Source organism: Alternaria metachromatica (genome assembly GCF_023757995.1).
Source record: "Alternaria metachromatica strain BMP 0045 chromosome Unknown scaffold_8, whole genome shotgun sequence".
Classification (NCBI taxonomy): Eukaryota; Fungi; Ascomycota; class Dothideomycetes; order Pleosporales; family Pleosporaceae; genus Alternaria; species Alternaria metachromatica.
Window position 1 is genome coordinate 87277 of NW_026055499.1, and position 18869 is coordinate 106145.

Here is an 18869-nt window from a genome sequence, read left to right on the forward strand (position 1 = left end):
ATACTCTTCGCGCAGCTGCCAACGGCGCAATGCTTTGATCGGCATGCATCAGTCGGTTGGCGAACTGCATATGAGGTGTAGCTCTGGTCTCACTGACTGGAGAGGGAGGTGGTGCTGCGATACTATGATGCGTGCAGATACCTCAATGGCTCCTCCGGCTTGGGGAACAAGGAATGTGGGGCGCGCTAGTATTCCCGGCGTTAGTCCGCGTTCCGAGATGTCGCCTCAGGGCTTTGAACATGTTCACCGACACTCGCATGCTGGCCCTTTCCTTTCACTGATGCCTAGCGGAGTTGCGTAAGATCTCGTCTACATGCTATTCTCTGCTCACCCAAGTTTACATCAGCTGGGGCTAAAGTGGAAGGAAGTGTTGTCCAAGTAGGTGCTGACGGGCATCTGAAAACGGTGCATGTCATGGCGTCCTTCCAGATTCCACTATCATCGGCTCCAACATTTCCTGACACACCACCAATATCGCACTGCCATCGCATTTGGGTCAGTACGGTCACTTACGCCTCTTCTGGATATTGCTGATCTCACCAGAATACGGAAGCAGCCCGATTCACGCCATGTGCTCTGCCATTCGTAGCAACAATACCAGCCATACTGGCAGCATTGGTACTGCTGAAATACTCGCTGCAAGTTGCGGACGGCTACTGGCCGGGGTGGACAAAGCCGTTCGTACGCGAGGAAAAGGACAAGTCGGATGAATTGGAGACATCCTCTACACCGCAGCCTCTGGGCAGCACATTTGGCCTGCTAGTCCTAGCTACGGTTGGACTTACATTCCAGATCCTGAGTGCTTTCTTTCCCATCCGGCAATCGACCGCGTTTTATCCCGCCATCGCATGGGTACGTACAATGTGACGAGATTGCGATTGTCGATTAACAAGTATTGCAGGCCATCGTGGCAGCGATTGTCATCGTGAAGCGTCCAAGAAAAGCTTCATTGTCGTTGTTGCTTCTCTTCACGAGTCTTCTACTCGAACAGCTGGTCACACTAATCCACAAGGAGAGCCCACTCCTAGCTAAAGATGTTCCTTGGACCGTCGCACCCGTAGCGGCTGCACTAGGCATCGTTCTGGTTCTCAATATGCCTCTCCGGGACCCAAGGCTACCTAGGAAAGATATTAGCCCAGCTTTTGCCACTCCCACGGTGCAACTTAGGACTCCCGAGGATAACTTGACTCCTTGGCAGTACATGACAGTGTCATGGATGGAACCATTGATCAAAAAAGGCGTGACACGTCAGATGGAAGACGAGGATATATGGGATCTTGGCTGGGAATTCAAGCATGCGCGGCTGCACGAAGCATTTCGAAAACTACAGGGTTCGGTGACAAAACGAGTCTTCATTGCAAACGGCATGGACTTGGTTTTTACGACTGTCCTCAACGTTGTTCGTATGTGCACAAGTAAGTGACGTACCCTATGTCGCTTGAGACGAATTTGACATTAGCAGCTCTACTCACCCCTGTGCTTTTGCAGCGGGTCCTCGCATCCATGGAAGATAAGAACAGCAGTGCTACGATCACCTACGCCTGTATCATTCTCGTCTTGAGACTAGCATCTGCCCAGCTTAACATCTTCAATCTGTGGCATCAGAGGCGGTCATACGAGAGATGCAGAGGCGAGCTCATCACCATGCTTTACGAGAAGACTCTGCATCGTAAAATTTTGGGGGCCAAACAAGACGTCAAGGAAGATCAGACGAATGGCCACAGTAACTCTGAAGCAGACGAGGCGGGTAGCAGTCTTGACAGCACGAGCAAGGCAGCAAGCGGAAGCTGGCTACAACGTGTGGTCACTTCTGTCCGATCTATGTTCACAAAGAACATCAAGACACAGGTCAAAGACGAAAACCAGGCTGCATCGATGGGCAAGATCCTCAATTTGATGCGAAACGACGCTTATGAGGTAGCACAGCGCTTCTGGGAGTTTTCTGATATCATCACTAAGCCTGCAGGTGCCATATTCGCAACCATACTAATATGGCGAATGTTAGGTTGGGCGTGCCTACTTGGTGTTTTGGCACTGGGTGCTTCTCAGCTCCTTAACATCGTGATCGCCCGCTTTCAGGTCTATTTCGAGAAAAAGCGCAGAATTGCGACCGACGAGAAACTGCAACGTACAAGTCAGTTCATAGAGTCCATCCGCCATCTGCGCTGGTACGGCTGGCAAGGCGCATGGTTGGAGGGAATCCTTGAGTCTCGTCAAAAAGAGCTGCATCTTCGTGTGGTCAACATCATCTTCTCGACATCGCTCTCCTTCATTCTCCGCTTCGGATCGGGACTATTCCCTGCGGTTGCCTTCTACGCTTTTACTAAATTAGCCGGTCAGCAGTTACGCGTTGATTTGATCTTCCCTGCTTTCGATCTATTCAATCTATTAGAGTCGTACCTCAGGGCGCTTCCGCAACTCGTCACTACCGTGCTCAATGCATACGTTGCGATGGGTCGCATTGAAGAGTTCATGGCCGAGCCAGACAAAGAAGAGACGGATGTAGTACCAGAAGGGTCTTCTGACCTCGGCCTTCACAATGCATCTTTCGCGTGGCCTGGGGTTGACCACGATGTCCTCCAGGATATCACGTTATCTTTTCCCCCAGGACTGACCGTGATATACGGAGAAGTCGCTGCCGGTAAGACGGCGTTGCTACAAGCCTTACTTGGCGAGCTTGACATCACAGCTGGTGAGCTGGTGCGGCCTGATCAGGTAGTAGCATATTGCGCACAAACGCCATGGCTCCAGAGCATGAGTATTCGCGATAACATACTTTTCTCCTACCCTTACGAAGAGGGTCGCTACAAGCAGACTCTGGAAGCGTGTGCCTTATTACCTGATATGGCAGAGCTCAAGCACGGAGATCTGTCGAACATTGGCGAAAACGGCATTGGCTTGTCTGGTGGTCAGAAGGCTCGTGTAGCATTGGCGCGAGCTGTATACAGTCGCGCGAAGGTACTTCTTCTTGACGATCCGCTATCCGCCCTTGACCACCAGACGGCCGAATTCATCGTTGGCAAACTACTAGCTGGGCCATTACTCGATGGCAGAACGACTGTTCTTGTCACACATCGAACAGAACTTTGCCACGGTATCGCGAAGCAATGGGTCCATTTAGAACAGGGCAGAGCGACTCTTCACGAGCCAAGCCAAGTTGAAGACGCGAATGCCCTAAAGCGCACCCAGACCAATGATACTGAGTCAGAGGAAGACGCCAAGAAGCGAGAAGAAGAGCAAGCAGCGGCTGTACCCGACAAGTTTATCGAAGATGAACATCGTGAGAAAGGTGGCGTCAAGTGGAGTGTATACTGGCGCTACATTAGAGCAGGTACGCTGCGATGGTGGTCTGTTGCCATTATCGTCATGGCCCTCTTCCGTGTGCTGGATGTTGCGCAGACATGGTTCATTAAGTCGTGGGCAGAGAGTTACAACGAGGATGATCACAAGGGTATCTTCGACTTCCTGCCTCCAGCCGCAGACGACGTGGTTCCATGGCTCTGGACTTTCTTCGGATTTGTCTCCGCAACTGCCATACTTTTCTGGTTCACGAACCTCATCATGTTTGGCGTAGGCTACCATGCCGCCAAGACCATCTTCAGAGAGACCATTGAACGCGTTGCACATGCGACATTCCGATTTTACGACGTAACGCCAGTGGGACGACTGATGAACCGATTGACAAGTGACATGAACACCATCGATGGCGATCTGAGCACTGCCTTCATCGTCTTCGCATGGCAGATCATAGGCTGGACGAGTGCTGTCATTATAATCTTGTCTTCGACACCAGCATTCTTAGCTTTCGGTTTGGTGCTTAGCTGCGGATTCGTCTATTATTTCTTCCGTTTTCTACCAACGTCGCAAAGCCTGAGGCGGCTCGAAGTAAGTCACTCGGCCTCAATCAACATGTCCCCTACTAACTAGGAATAGATGGTATCACTCTCGCCACTCATGAGCAATTTTGGCGCACTTCTGGAAGGTCTGACAACTGTGAGAGCTTTCAGCGCGCAACAACGATTCCAGACCCGTGTCATCGAGGTGGTCGACAACTTTCAGAAGAATGATCACTTCTACTGGTCACTTCAAGCATGGCTTGCGCTTCGTTTCAGCGTCATGTCGGCTAGCGCTACGCTCGTTATGACACTCATCGCTGTCTACACACACATCAGTCCCGGTCTTACCGCATTTGTGTTGATTACCGCTGGCAAATTCGTCATACATACGGAGTATATGTGCAGGATATACGGAACGCTGGAGATGGACTTTACCAGCGTCGAGCGTGTCGTTGAGCTCCTTGATATTGAGACGGAAGCACCCGGTGTTGTTCAGCCACCCGCACACTGGCCTACCTATAGTGGCGACATCGAGTTCGATGATGTGACCATTCGATACGCAGAGAACCTCGAGCCTGCGTTGCAAAACATCACTCTAAAGATCCCTGCGGGATCCAACACCGCGGTAATTGGGCGAACGGGTTCTGGAAAGTCTACTTTGGCTCTCTCCCTCCTCGCCACTATTGCTGCGGAAAATGGCAGGATTTTGATCGATGGGATCGATATCTCCACCGTGGACAAGCAGGCGCTTCGCAGTCGCGTCACTTTCCTCGCGCAGGAACCAGTTCTCTTCCCCGGCACCATGCGCAAGAACCTGGACCCGTTATCTGTTTACTCCGATGCATCTTGTCTATCTGTGTTGCAGAAGATCGGTGGGGATCAATACAATTGGACGCTTACAACCTCGATCGAAGGTGGTGGCAAGGGTCTCTCACAGGGCCAGCGGCAGCTTGTTGGTCTGGCTAGAGCCATGTTGAGGAGAAGCCCAATACTGATCATGGACGAGGCGACGGCCAGCATTGATTTCGAAACCGCGCAAAGAATACAGAGCGTTCTTAGGGAGGAGATGAAGAGCAGTACAGTAGTCACCATCGCGCATCGACTGGAAGCAGTCAAGGAGGCTGACTATTGTATCGTGCTTGGAAAGGGCAAGTTGGTCAAGGCTGGCAAAGCCGAGGACATGCTTAGGGAAGGCGGCGAGTTCCAGGGTATGTTGGCGTAGAGGTATAGGGGGAGATGCGTCCGGCTTGCAGAGATTGTTACAATCAGGTTCGGTTTATAGTTGGCGTTCTAATTTCGACTCGAGGAAAAGTTATTGACATAGACTACTTGTATCGTATAGCTGTTTATCAACGACTTTCTTGCCGTCCCGTCTTCTTTACGACGTTACTACGTTAGGCAGTTGTGATTACATACCGTCGATAACAGCAGGTCCAGGCCGAGGTCTTCTGCTGTTTGTGGCTAGCGTGATTACTATTGCCAGTATGAAGGTGAAGGTGAACATACGACAGTTTGCAGGTCTAGTTATCCAATTGCGGATGTTCCCAAATAGGAAACTTCCAGAGCAAGCGTGGATTGCGGCAACTTAACTGTCCTTGACGGTGCTTGACGGTCTTCAACGCTGCTCTGTGCTGCTTACTGATGCGATGTCGCGACGAGATCTTTTTGTGTAAACCACGACCTGCCAGAAGCAAATCGAGTGTATAGCATGGGTCAAGCGTTATATACCTCTTCATGTCACAGCACCCTATCAGGCAAGCTCAACTGATTGCGGGCATTCAAAAAATGAATGTCGCTGCTGAAGCCGGATTCCGGGTCCAGGCATGAGGCTTGCGTGGCACCGCCACGATTTGCGTTAGTCGGCAGGGATGTGGGATGAGCGCATTGGTCGCATTTGGGAAATCGCAGACGCCGCATGTTCCGCGCCTGCAAAGCCTCGCAAACCTCAGTTGGCTTTGATATTCGCCATTATCCAGCATGCGGTGACACCCGAAGAGCCCCTCCAGACTTCCGAACCATCTTGAATCGCTACTGCGCTTTGAAGCCGCCCTACCACGATCCGGAGGTGTCGTAAGCTCCGCAACCATACAGCATCACGCGGACCCCCGAGATGGCTGCCAACACGCAGTCAGACAGCAATGCAACCTCTCCAGGCGACCACGAACTCGAGGTCATGGCGGACAGTAAGCCCAGCCTCCCGGTGGAGGAGGACATCATGCAGCTGGCGCGACTGGGTGAGATTGCGGCTATACAGAAACTCTTCGACGGCGGCAAGTTCGATGCGACATACAAGGACGAGCAGGGCATAACGCCGCTACATGTGGGTATCACAGAGCATTAGAGCATGTTCCGGGGCTGACTATGAGTAGTGGGCGGCTATCAACAATCACTACGCGCTCTGCCACTTCCTCATCCAGGCCGGCGCGCCCATCAACGCAAAGGGCGGCGATGCTGTCGCGACACCCGTGCTCTGGGCCGCAAAGCGCTGCAACTACTACATCGTCAATCTCCTCCTCGACCACGGCGCCGATCCGCTCCTCACCGACGACCAGGGCTTCAATCTCCTGCACAGCGCGACCCTCGATGGCAATGTGTACCAGATTGTCCTGCTACTACACCAAGACATACCCGTGGATATCGCAGATCCGCAGAGTCACACCCCGCTCATGTGGGCGGCATACAAAGGCTATCCGTCTTGCGTGGACCTGTTTCTCCGATGGGGTGCCAACGTATATGCGACGGACGACCAGGGCTTCACTGCATTGCATTGGGCGCTCGTCAAAGGCAGCCAGGGATCGATACAGAAGCTGCTCGAGTACGGAGCGGACCGGTTCGCCAAGAACAACGACGGCAAGACGCCAGAGGTCACGGCGCAGGAGATGAATACCACCCGGCAATGGCGTCGCGCTCTCATGGAAGCTGGCTTCGACAAGAATGGAAACGCGCGGCAGTTCCCCATCCCGGGAGTGAAAGACACGAGGTGGTTCCTGAGCCGATTCATCTTCTTCTGGCCCTTTGCCATTCTGTTCGTTGCGCTTTCTCTTGTCAGCCATCTGCCAGCGTTTCTTGGTATACCATTGGCCGTGATTGTTGCGTACGTTATGCAATGGGGAGCGCAAAGGTTGTTGCGCTGGGGTCCCTCGAACATGCGAAGCATACATCATACTGTGAGTCGAGTGCTCAAACACATGCGCCTAGTCGCTGACGAGCTTCCAGCCTTTCCTAGCCGGTATCTTCGCTGGCACGCTTTTCTGGGTCGGTGCACGGTGGGCAACGACTGTATTACCATGTAAGCCATCTTATCTTACACACAGATATCTCGCTAACACAAACGAGGGACGATACGAACGAACTTTCTTCTTAACTTCCTATTTGCGGCGTTTTACGCATCTACGGCCTATTTTTACTTCTTCACTATGACCACTGATCCCGGCTTCGTGCCTAAGTCGGCGAGCAGAAGTGCATCCAAAGCGGTTATTGATGAGCTCATGGAGCTACGACAGTTCGATGAACACCATTTCTGTGTGAATTGTATGGTGCGGAAACCGTTGCGCAGTAAGCATTGCAAGCGCTGCGAGCGCTGCGTCGCGAAGAGTGATCAGTAAGTGTTCCACGTAGGCAGTGAGGGTGGTACTAACTATGACAGTCATTGCCCGTGGGTTAACAACTGTGTGGCGAACAACAATCACAGACATTTTGTTCTATACGTACTGTCTTTGGAGCTGGGTATTGTCATGTTCATCAGGTTGGCACTTGCTTGTAGGTCATCACACCTTGATTTTGCACCATGAAGCTAACTGGAGCAGACTTGGAGATACGTGACGCACCCACGGATTACCCCAAATGCGCCGTCATCTCACCGGAACTTTGCAAAGTCCTCAACAAAGATCCTTTCACGATTGTGCTCTCAATATGGGCAGCTTTCCAGTTGACTTGGGTAACCATGCTTCTCTGTGTTCAGCTGCTTCAGATTGCGCGGAACCTCACAACCTACGAGAGCATGCGCGGTCATCTCCATGGCGCTACACCCGCAGACGCACTGAACTCCTTTGTTACGACCGGCGACACCAGTCAAGACGTATCTGGCGGTGCCGGCAGCGCACCAACGAACGGGTTTGGCTCCGGCCAAGACACGGGCGATATCCCGCGGCGTCCTCAGCCCAAAGCCTCCATCTGGGACCAGTGGAAGCGTCTCCTTGGAATCGACACGTTCCTCACCATCGCCCTTCACGGAAGTCAAGGAGAGCAAATACGGCGGCAAAGAAGAGGGAATCCCTTTTCACGCGGCATCGTTACGAATTGCAAGGATTTCTGGTGTGATGCCAGTCCCATGTTTGGCACGAAGGAAAGTGGTTATGCGAGGCTTGGTGGTGAGCGCGTAGATTACACGAGGCTGTATGAGGTGCCAAAGATGAGGTATCAGCGGGGCGGAGGAGGTGAGGGAGGGAGATACGAGAGCGTAGCTGCGGAAGAGGAGTCATGATGATGATGCAGATGGTAGTAATGTTAATGATGATGAAGAGTGTGAAAAAGTCTCTGCGTATAGACACGTGCGAGAGTTTCTCTGTACCATATCGGCTACTAAAGTGTTGCCGAAACCCCTGCAGCTTCAGCCATACCGGAAGCCAGAAGCCGAGGGTGCAGCGAAGAAACTCCCCGCGCCACCCTAAACAACCCGTCGTGGGTCGCGCACATGCTCGACGCTCCACAGCCCTGCTCAGCTCCGTCGCCTGACGTTTTTGCTGAGCTTTCTTCTCCGCAATGCCATAGATCGCGACTGTTTCTTTCCTTACTGTCATCGTCGCGAGCTTTTAGGCTGTGCGCCAGATGTCGAAAATGACATCATCCGAGGCCCTGAGAGGGTTGAGGACCCTTTCGCGGTGCGCTGGCCCGGCGCCGAGGAGCATCGCGGCCGGACAGAATTTGGCTGTCGACAGCAGAAGAGCGCTGTGTACGGACTGCGCAAGGAATCCGAGAGCGACGCGCAATGCGCGAGGGCTTGTTCTGGCACGCACGAATAAGCTGGCGTATGCTCCGAACAGAGTTTCGTTTGCGCCAGTGGGCCGCAGAGGATACGCACAGGTTGCGCAAGAGTGTACGTTCGGCCATTAGTAGAGCGGCTGCATGGACCGAGTGCTGACCTTGCTAGATGCACCGGACCAGTCTGAGCAGACCCATGGGCCCATGGCCGAGTACGATGCGCGTGTTGAGTCCGGACGACTGCGAGACGACGAGCACCAACGCAACATCATCAAGAACCTGCAAGATCTCCACGACATGCTGAAATCCTACACGCAACCGCCCGTTCAACAACCTACCATCGAGTCCCTACAGCCGCCCAAGAAGTCGTTCTTCTCCTTCCTTACGTCGTCCAACTCCGCGGGGTCGGCCCTACCACCTATACCCGATTCGCTGCCAAAGGGCATGTACATGTTTGGCGATGTGGGCAGTGGGAAGACAATGATGATGGATCTGTTCTATGACACTCTGCCACCGAACATCAAGAGGAAGACAAGGATACATTTCCACGCGTTTATGCAGAGCGTACACAAGGATTTGCACAAGATGAAGATGCAGCATGGGAATGATATTGACAGTATACCCTTTGTAGCAGCGGGTATAGCGGAGCGCTCCTCCGTCCTCTGCTTCGACGAGTTCCAGTGTACGGACGTTGCTGATGCTATGATCCTGAGGCGATTGATCGAGAGCCTGATGGCCCACGGAACCGTCATTGTCACGACGAGTAACAGACACCCGAACGACCTCTACAAGAACGGAATACAAAGGGAGAGTTTTGTGCCCTGCATAAACCTTCTCAAAACGAGGCTTACAGTCCTGAACCTGGATTCTTCGACGGATTACAGGAAGATTCCACGGCCACCAAGCGGTGTATACCACCATCCTCTAGATGCATCTGCACAAACACATGTAGAGAGATGGTTCCGCTTCCTCGGCGATTTCGAAAACGACCCCCCACACCCCGCAATCCATGAAGTATGGGGAAGAGAAGTCCGCGTGCCGAAGGCCAGTGGGAAGTGCGCCGTATTTAGTTTTGACGACATCATCGGACGCGCTACGGGAGCAGCCGATTACCTCGAACTCACGAGACAATATGAGGCGTTTATCATTACAGGGGTGCCTGGAATGAACCACAGGTCAAGAGACTTGGCGCGGAGATTCATCACCTTTATAGATGCCGTGTACGAATCAAGAGTAAGCGAGATGCTGGTAGCACAAGACCCTATAGCAAAGGGCTTGTGATTGGAGTATACCATGCTAACGTAAACCCAGGCCAAGCTAGTAATGACTACAGCCGTTCCACTAACGTCCCTCTTCCTCGACCAAGCCGAACTCAACGACGCGGTAACCGCTACACAAAAGGCTGGGAAACTTCCCACCACAGCCTCTTCTTCATCGAAGCCGCCTGCCAAGTCTGCGCAAGCGGACGACCACGAAGCCATCTCGGACGTAATGCGCAATCTCATGGACGACCTTGGTATGAACATGGATATGTTGAAGAACAGCAGTATCTTCTCTGGCGATGAAGAAAGGTTTGCATTCGCGAGAGCGTTGTCGAGATTAAGTGAGATGGGGAGTCAAGAATGGGTTGAACGCGGACTGGGCCTTGAAAAGAGGGGTGGAAAGGGAGAGATGGAGGGCTGGCAGAAGGTTAGGAGTAGGTGGAGAGAGGATAGCATGTAGGCGTGGGTGCTTGCAACATGACATATTCTGCCATGCTTTGAAGCTACCATCATTCCATTGATCTGAACATGACAATCTTTATCAAAGCTCCCAGGCGAAAGCTGGTAATTTTTTGGCGCCCAGCGCTTGTGATGGACTTTTCTGCGGTGTCGTCGACAACAAGTCACTGTAGACCCTTAGTATCCTAATCTGAGAGCCGCCGGAAGCGGTCGATGTGCTCTTGTCTTTGAGACTCCATTGCTGGGCCGGAGAGATCAGAAGAACGATCAAAGGACAGTTTTTCGATCTTGATTCCAAAACATGTCAAGATAGTCGTGATCGACGCGTCTCCTTGTCCGATAATACTGCGATGTGCGATGCGGTGCTTATATCGGACGTTGGGCATCTGTACGTGTCAGGCCACGAATCGTCATCATCGTACCAGTGGATGGAAATATCGAGATGCCGTGGTGGTGAGCAGTCAGGCATTTTTGATCGACCCGGTTCATTTGGCCGAAACCTGCGGAGCCGCGGTATGGCCGGCCGACGTGCTGCTCGCTGGCACACAGACGTGATCGCCTCGTGTTCGCCAATATTGCTAGTTTTCAATGTGATTGTCGGGCGGCAACGTTTGCGGTCAGATTCCATTTCCTAGACAAAGGCTGCAGAGGCTAACGAAGCACATGTTGCAACCACGCGTTTCCTAAAAGTAGCGTGGCGGAAACGGCGGAGGCGGCAAGTATCGCGTGCAGTTTGGCTGTGGCTGAGGTGTTGCAACGAGAACCATGTCTGGAGCATGTCTGAGCACGTCTGAGCACGTCTAACGATGTTGGCGGTGAAGGTCAAGGCAGCCAATAACGCAGGCTGCGGGAAGCGTCCCAAGTCACATGGACCTTGGCTGTACGTCATGGCCGCGACGCTAGCATTGGTAGCCGCGATATGCACGACCGCGGGCCAGCGATAACCCTCCTTCCTGAGCACGCGCATTGTTCGTAGTAAGCACATGTTTGTGCTGCCTCCCCAACGTGGATATGGAGACTCCACATCCCGTCACCTGTCCTTATCGTGCATCTGCAGCGTCGTGGAGACTCAGGGTGTTGGTGTGGAGAGAGGGTCCTCGTGAGTCTTGCGCTGAACAGACTAGTCATCAGAGGCTTGGTATCGATTACAGGCTGCGGCGTGTGATATAGACCTTGCTGCCTCTCCAACACCCCTCTTGCTCTGTTTGTGAGTATCCTTTCCAAGGGCAGACGGCATGGTCAACTTCACTCCCTGGCGGAAGCCGCAACCAGCGGAGGCGGGTGCTGAGAGTTCGACTGCCACATCCACCACACAAGAGAAGGATACCCCACGGCCCAAGTGGAATCTGGGGATCCTGAGCGACCCACAGACGGACGAAGTGCCTGGTAAGGACGCTCCTACCCTATGATCGATACGCGAACAAACAATTAATACCCTCTTCACAGGCTCCGTTATCCTTCTGTCCAAGACGCACAACCGCAACGAGCCGCTAGGACTGCAACACGCCCACGCACGCACATCCGCCTCGTCGCTACCCACCACACAGCGCCCCCAGCCCCTGCGAACTGCCTCGCATGGCTCCCGCCAGTCGTCCCGTTCGCGGCGGCCCGAGAAGAAGCGTACAAAGGACGGCCGCTTCATTCTGGACCCTCAGCCCGAGGATTCAGCAAATGACCCGCTCAACTGGGCTCAGGTGCGACGCGACCTCGCTCTCATATCGCTCGGCTTCTACTGTATGGTCGGAGGAGGCATGACGCCGCTGTTGGCTGCTGGCTTCAACGACGTGGCTGATACATACGACGTGACGATTCCCCAGGTGGCCTTGACTACAGGCCTGTACATGTTGGGACTTGGTCTCGGCAGCGTCGTTGCATCACCTACTGCCATCTTGTTTGGCAAGCGACCCGTCTACCTGGGCGCAATCATACTGTTCACCATTTCCTCGATATGGTGCGCCGTGTCGCCGAACTACGCCTCACTGGTGGTGGCTCGTATTGTCCAAGGCTTTGCCGTTTCTCCGGTCGAGTGTTTGCCCAGTGCTACCATTGCCGAGATTTTCTTCCTCCACGAAAGAGCGTATCGCCTGGGTATCTACACACTACTTTTGCTCGGCGGCAAGAACCTGATTCCCTTGGTCAGCGCCGTTATCGTGCAAACGCTCGGATGGCGATGGGTGTTCTGGATTACCGCCATTGTCGTCGGCTTCTGCTTCTTCCTCATCTTCTTCTTCGTGCCCGAAACATTCTGGGACCGAGCACCTAAACCAGCCAAGCGACACACTCGCGCCCGCAGTAAGAGTCCAGGAAAACACCATGGACATTTCCACCTGCCAAATCTTCATCATAAAAAGGCCACAGACGGACAAGCGCAGCACGTATCGTCAGTGCCAGCGACGCCCTTGCCAGCATCGCCTCTGGCGGGACCTCACGAGCAGCCTGCCAAACGCCACAAGAACGCCCATGTTGGATTTGCAGAGCCGGATCCCGATGAAAAGACTGGACACGTAGATATGGCTGACGAGACTGTACGCCATGCAAGTGTTCCGCCAACTCCTCGCTCTCCGATGAGTATTCATTCTACCCCCGGGGAGGACCCAAGACACGACTACTTTGGCCAGCTCCCAGCAAATTTGGGGTCCGACCCTGAGAAGCAAGACATTCGAGCTGACAGCGGACACCCGCCGTCTGATCCTGCTGCAGCGGATCACATCTCGGAGCAGCTGAGCATCCACTACACCGACTACTATCGTGATGCCCCACCAAAGTCGTACCGGCAGTCGCTCAGACCGTGGAACGGACGTCTTGTCAAGGACAAATGGCTTCGCGTCGCGGTCCGCCCCTTCATTCTTTTCGCCTATCCCGCAGTCCTTTGGTCGTCGCTCGTCTACGCTCTCGCTGTTGGTTGGCTGATTGTGCTTTCTGAGTCGGTTGCCCATATCTACCGCGATACCTCGTATAACTTCACCCCGCTTCAAGTGGGTCTCGTCTACATCTCGCCTTTCATAGGTGGTGTTCTTGGTACGGCCGTGGCAGGTCGAGTTTCCGACCTTGTAGTACGCTACATGGCGCGCAAGAACGATGGTGTGTACGAGCCGGAATTCCGTCTCCTCATGGCGTTGCCGATCGCGATTAGCACTGTTATTGGACTTATGGGCTTCGGCTGGAGTGCAGAAGAGAAGGACAATTGGATTGTCCCTACCGTCTTCTTTGGCGTCATCAGTTTCGGTTGCTCGCTGGCTAGTACCACATCGATTACTTTTGTTGTGGACAGTTACCGTATGTACGCAGGCGAGGCACTTGTCACGCTCAATTTCTCGAAGAGTAAGTCGCTCCTCAGCATCACTTTGAGCATACACATGCTAACGCAACTCAACAGACGTTCTACACGGCTTCATCTTTTCCCTCTTCTTCCCGCATTGGCTTGAATCGAGTGGTAGCAAGGATACATTTTTGGCAATTGGCGGCATTCAGTTGGGATGCATGTTGTTCAGCATCCCCATGTACATCTACGGAAAGAGGGCACGCATGTGGACGGTCAGGAAGAACTTGATGGAGAAGTTTTAGAGGTATTCGATAGATTTGACTATGTGGAAAGATTGGATGTGCAACAAGCAATTGTCTTCTCCCACAAACTGCGAACAGTGTTGCTGTTCTTCGTGCGAACATGTTGCATGAGGATGGTAAAATGCCCGCATGACCTGTGTTGCCAATGTCAATGTAAATGTATTCTTGCTCATCGCAGGTGTGGCCGGATACAGGTAGTGCCAGATCCAAGTAACGAGAGTTCTGCTGATGAACCTTTGTCATCCTCCAAACCTTGTAGTCTGTTGTTGTACCTAACATGGACATCAAATCGATACCTAGTACACCGCTCGTTGCTTAGACGACGACGCTTCGCCCTTGGCGGCGGGCAGTATTTTGCGCTCGACGCACCCTGCGGCCCCCGCTCAGGCTACATCAAACAGCCCCTTCAACACCAGATTGAACCCTCACACCGCCTATACCACCGTTTTTGGACTTGCTAGATATCCTTCTTGTCACCAAGTAACTCGCACATACACGTATATACACAATGGTATGTAAAAGATGTTCCTCCCCCCCGAAACTCGGACCCCGCATCACTCGTGGCTTCCACGCTATCGTTGGTTGGCCGCGGCCAGGTCGTCCCTGCCCTGGCGAGCGGAAAATGGCAGCGGCGGGTGGCCGCAACAGCACAACGCGCGTGCTTCACTTTGTCGCACATGGTGTCAACAGAGCCCCTTCACTCCGACAGCAGCAACACACCGACCGCACGCTTCAAACCACAACAACAACCCCGCTACTAGCAACTTGACAACACACGTACCGAAGAGCAATGGATAACAGTAACCAGGCCTCCACAAACTACCGCGAAGCTTTCCAGCTCTTCGACAAGCGCGGCAACGGCCGTGTCGACCGCGGCGCACTGGGCGACCTCCTCCGCGCATGTGGCCAAAACCCTACACTGGCTGAGATTGCCGACCTCGAGCGTGGTGTTGGTGCAGACTGTACGTATATCCACATGCCCTGATTCGCCTTCCCAGGCGTCTCACCCCCGCTGCATTCGGACTCCAAGGCTAACGACTTCTCCGCAGTTGACTTCGACACCTTCTCCAAGATCCTCAACCGCCCCGGCGGCTTCCGCGAACCCTTTGACATCGAAGAGTACATCCGTGGCTTCCAGGTCTTCGACAAGGATAGGAGTGGCTTCGTCGGCAAGGGTCAGATCAAGTACATTCTGACCAACTTGGGCGAGAAGATGAGCGAGGAGGAGGTGGATGAGCTGTTCAAGAGCACCATCGATGCTAGCAATAACGAGGTGGACTACAGGGGTGAGTCTCTACGTGTCCACATACACTGAGAGTGACATTGGCTAACTCTTTGCTACAGAGTTCGTCAAGACGATTGCGGAGAACTAGGCTACGGTTCCTGCCGTCCTTGTTTCGTTTCTTCGGCACCATCTTCTTCCCTTCCATTAGGATTTTACGCGAGCATGTCTGAAACGGGTCACGGTTTTTTGCATGCGGATTACGTCGGCGTTGGAACTGTCTTAACATGATATATATACACTTCTTTGATATCTGCACAGTAGGGCTGCAGGGCATGGGAGTCAGATAGCTGCGAGCAGCGAATCAAGATGCACAGACAATATGATAATAAGTCGAGTAATGCGAGTCACGCATGTGCAAGTGAGAAGTTGTTGTAAACAGGGAATGCAACTCTGTTTTTGGATCCATAAGGGACGCTGTGTGCTTATAGACATGTAGGCTTCTTTCCTCCTGTAGCATGAGAAGCCTTGCGCGTTCACCAATGGGGTATCTAGATGTGAGAAGGGTGAGGAAATAAAAACGTCCCGCTGATCCACGCGGCCAAACTCCGAGCGACATGGAAAAAGCAACCGAAATCAATAAACGCCGAGACCCAGATTCGTCAGGGTAATCGTAATCGTGATTCCATAAATTCTGTTGAGAAGCACTGTGCGTAATCCCCAGGGGGAAGAGTAGCGGAAGGTGGGGAGCCCCAGGACTCAACGGCTGACGGATCCGCCCTATGCCTTGACCTGAGTGACATTGACAGTGCCCATCCCTGCGCCGCCCACTGCGGATGCAGATGCGGGTGCGGTAGCCGTCTTCCCCATGATCATGTCGCTCGTCTTGACGAAGCCACCCGGGAGAAGGAAGACGTAGTCTTCGCGCCTGCCGGACCGATCAACGGAGAACTGTTGCCAGTCTAGCTGGTAGCCCACAACCAGATTGCACCGTCCGCAGCGCTGCAGATAACGCTTCTCGAAGCCCTCGTCGCTGGTTATGATTTCAGCTTGGCGATCTTGTCGGGTGGACAGGAGGAGGCCGTAGTGGTCTTGCGAAGCCGCGTTCTTGTTGCGACCGGAAGTGGGCGCTGGAGGCAGCGGCATGATGTGTGCGGCATCGCGCGTGTGTTGGCGTTTGGGTAAGGAGGGCAGTGGTGTGGTGGTTGCGAGTAGCAGATGATTGCACAGGCAGTGGTATGTGTAGACTGTGTTGCTGGCCTGGAGGGAGATCTTCTCCTCAGGAGTGGGAGAAGGCATGGCGAAGTAGGCGCGTGAAGTGGTGGCGATATCCATCGTGGAGGTTGTGTGGGTGGATGTGTGAGAGGAAGGTGTAGTGGATGGTCCTGGAACAGGCGTGTCGGGGAATTTATGCTTGTGAGCAAGAAGCGATGCCGAGACCCTTTATATAGTCGCCTAGAAATGATGCGCGGTACCGATCAACGGAACCGTGGTTGGATGGATACAGCGAGAACGCGGGCTGGCGTATGTGGTAGTCGCGCTATGTAATCGAAGTGGAACGTGGTGGAATATGCTATGTCCGATTGGAGTTGAGACGGGCAGAAAATCGGAGGTCCGACCCTCTTATAGCTGGAGCGAAGGAAGGTCGACGACGAACCCTGATGCTGGTTCCTACGCTTGAGAAACAAGCGTACGTGGTGGGACTGTGGGGATCCTTCCTGTCTCGTCGTGCACAATGTAGGATCGCCGCCAGTGCAGAGTGCCAAGTCAATCAATAGTAGCTTGTCTGTGCAAAGGCAGAAGCGGGTGAGGCGGAGGCGGAGGCGTGTTTGCGCTGGAGGGTAATTTGTTTGAAAGCCGGGCCGGGCTCGAAACCCTATGCTCCAGCCAAGCTCAGTTATGAGACCCTCTTGGCGTGTCCTGTTGGTGGAGTAGGCGGTCCAAGTAAGCTAAGCTTGGAGTCAGAGGGTGCTAGCAGAAAGGTCTGAGTGAAAAGGGTCCACTAGGCGCTCCACAGTAGTAACGGGAATTGATAAGAGCAAGCAGTGCAGGTGGGCATGGGCTTCAGGCAGAGGATGTGAGATTTATAGTGCCATAGGCGGCCGGCGGAGGAGGAGTAAGGGCAGAGGGCGTCGGCGGCGTCATTGCAGATTGCGCGGACAGCGGCCAACCCCACGATGCGGCGTCGGCGTCCCCACGGTGCTGGACGTGCGTCTGGGTGTGCGAATCGATGTGTAGCACCTCAGCACGCGTCGCATCAGTTCGACGCGGATTGCGCCGCCTGCAACTCAGCATGTGACACGATATGAGATTGGGCCGAGAACGGGGCCCTTTGGTCGCCTCGCCTCGAGATTCCGGTGTAGCGTGGGCGCTACGGCGGTGGTGGGGTGAAGAGGTATGGCGTGCATGGTGCATGGAAGCGCACGAGGAATGTTCCGTGCGCCGTCGCCCGCTGGCGCTGAGTTGAGACTGCTTGGCGCCTCAGTGCTTGCGACGACGCTTAGACGCCATCTGAGGCGACACACGGGGAGGATGCCGCTCACCAAGGACGTCGTCAAGTTTGGCTCCTTTGTCGTCACCAACCAGGTGCGTTGTGCCTGTGCAGCCGCTGCCGTAGTCGCAGCTGAAGCTAACTCCATGTAGGTCTTCCACCTAACACGCCTGTCCTTTGCCATAGTCAACCTCAAGCCACTACTGCCCGGCCATGTCTTGGTTTCGCCGCGTCGGGTCGTGCCACGTTTCAACGATCTATCCGCTGCCGAAGTGCAAGACCTCTTCCTGACTGTACAACGCGTATCCCGCATGGTGGAGCGAGTCTTCAGTGCCTCGTCTCTCAACATCGCCATACAGGATGGCGTCGATGCAGGCCAGAGCGTGCCTCACGTTCATGCACACATCATTCCTCGCAAGAAGGACGACCTAGAAGAGAAGGGCGGCACAGACGCTATATACGCCATGATGGAGAGCGAGGACGCAGACCTCAGTAAGCAGCTAGCCAACAAGGAGAGGGCAGCCGGGGCAGGTCTCGCTGAAGAAGAGAGAAAGAGTCGCTTTCCTGCTGTGGACAACGATAGCCGCAAGCCCAGGAGCGACGACGAGATGCAGAAAGAGGCCGAATGGCTGGCAGAGGAGATGGCCCGCGACGAACAAACCGCAGGGACTGCATAAGATGGCCAACGCGCTGTCTAGGTGGTTTCTTCTTGGACCGTCATGCTATACTCGGAGACTATGCATCGCAGCTACTGCAAGCAATGGCGTCCACATTGGACTCAAGCCTTGCCTCATACTTGCAGATGATGGATGGTGCATATGCAGACGCTTGCAGTTCAGAACAGTGTGCTTGCAATAAATGAGTGCTCTTCATAAATCCAACACTGATAAATCCTGGATTTGTCGCCACGCAGTCATCTCCTCCCGTCTCTTCCCGTCCGCTCGCTTGAGCGCCATTGTACTTTCGACGCTTCCTCGTTGTCGAGAAACCCTGCATAGCCTTCGAACGCACAACGCAAAATGGCCTATTCTGCACGGTAACAAGCATCCCGGGAT

General features: G+C 53.8%; 6 protein-coding genes across 6 annotated transcripts; 5 read left to right on the top strand and 1 right to left on the bottom strand.

Annotated features, from left to right (window-relative positions):
- Positions 1–414: 414 nt before the first annotated feature.
- Positions 415–5058, top strand: J4E83_004465 (uncharacterized protein; the record flags this gene model as incomplete). Its single annotated transcript, XM_049331394.1, has 5 exons — positions 415–495; positions 544–852; positions 902–1415; positions 1463–3885; positions 3934–5058. The coding sequence occupies 5 exons, from the start codon at positions 415–417 to the stop codon at positions 5056–5058; spliced, it is 4452 nt and encodes a 1483-aa protein (XP_049189168.1).
- Positions 5059–5946: 888 nt separating this feature from the next.
- On the top strand, positions 5947–10538 carry J4E83_004466 (uncharacterized protein; the record flags this gene model as incomplete). Its single annotated transcript, XM_049331395.1, has 8 exons — positions 5947–6156; positions 6206–7003; positions 7053–7125; positions 7173–7437; positions 7483–7595; positions 7643–8185; positions 8986–10049; positions 10128–10538. 8 exons carry the CDS (start codon positions 5947–5949, stop codon positions 10536–10538), a joined length of 3477 nt encoding a protein of 1158 aa, XP_049189169.1.
- Positions 10539–11772: 1234 nt separating this feature from the next.
- J4E83_004467 (uncharacterized protein) lies at positions 11773–14101 on the top strand (the record flags this gene model as incomplete). The annotated part of the gene is made up of 3 exons (XM_049331396.1): positions 11773–11923; positions 11984–13858; positions 13914–14101. 3 exons carry the CDS (start codon positions 11773–11775, stop codon positions 14099–14101), a joined length of 2214 nt encoding a protein of 737 aa, XP_049189170.1.
- A 677-nt stretch (positions 14102–14778) lies between these two features.
- J4E83_004468 (uncharacterized protein) lies at positions 14779–15474 on the top strand (the record flags this gene model as incomplete). Its single annotated transcript, XM_049331397.1, has 4 exons — positions 14779–14783; positions 14903–15063; positions 15151–15387; positions 15446–15474. The coding sequence occupies 4 exons, from the start codon at positions 14779–14781 to the stop codon at positions 15472–15474; spliced, it is 432 nt and encodes a 143-aa protein (XP_049189171.1).
- Positions 15475–16103: 629 nt separating this feature from the next.
- On the bottom strand, positions 16104–16658 carry J4E83_004469 (uncharacterized protein; the record flags this gene model as incomplete). The annotated part of the gene is made up of 1 exon (XM_049331398.1): positions 16104–16658. One exon carries the CDS (start codon positions 16656–16658, stop codon positions 16104–16106), a length of 555 nt encoding a protein of 184 aa, XP_049189172.1.
- A 1197-nt stretch (positions 16659–17855) lies between these two features.
- Positions 17856–18491, top strand: J4E83_004470 (uncharacterized protein; the record flags this gene model as incomplete). Its single annotated transcript, XM_049331399.1, has 2 exons — positions 17856–17909; positions 17967–18491. The coding sequence occupies 2 exons, from the start codon at positions 17856–17858 to the stop codon at positions 18489–18491; spliced, it is 579 nt and encodes a 192-aa protein (XP_049189173.1).
- Positions 18492–18869: the final 378 nt, after the last annotated feature.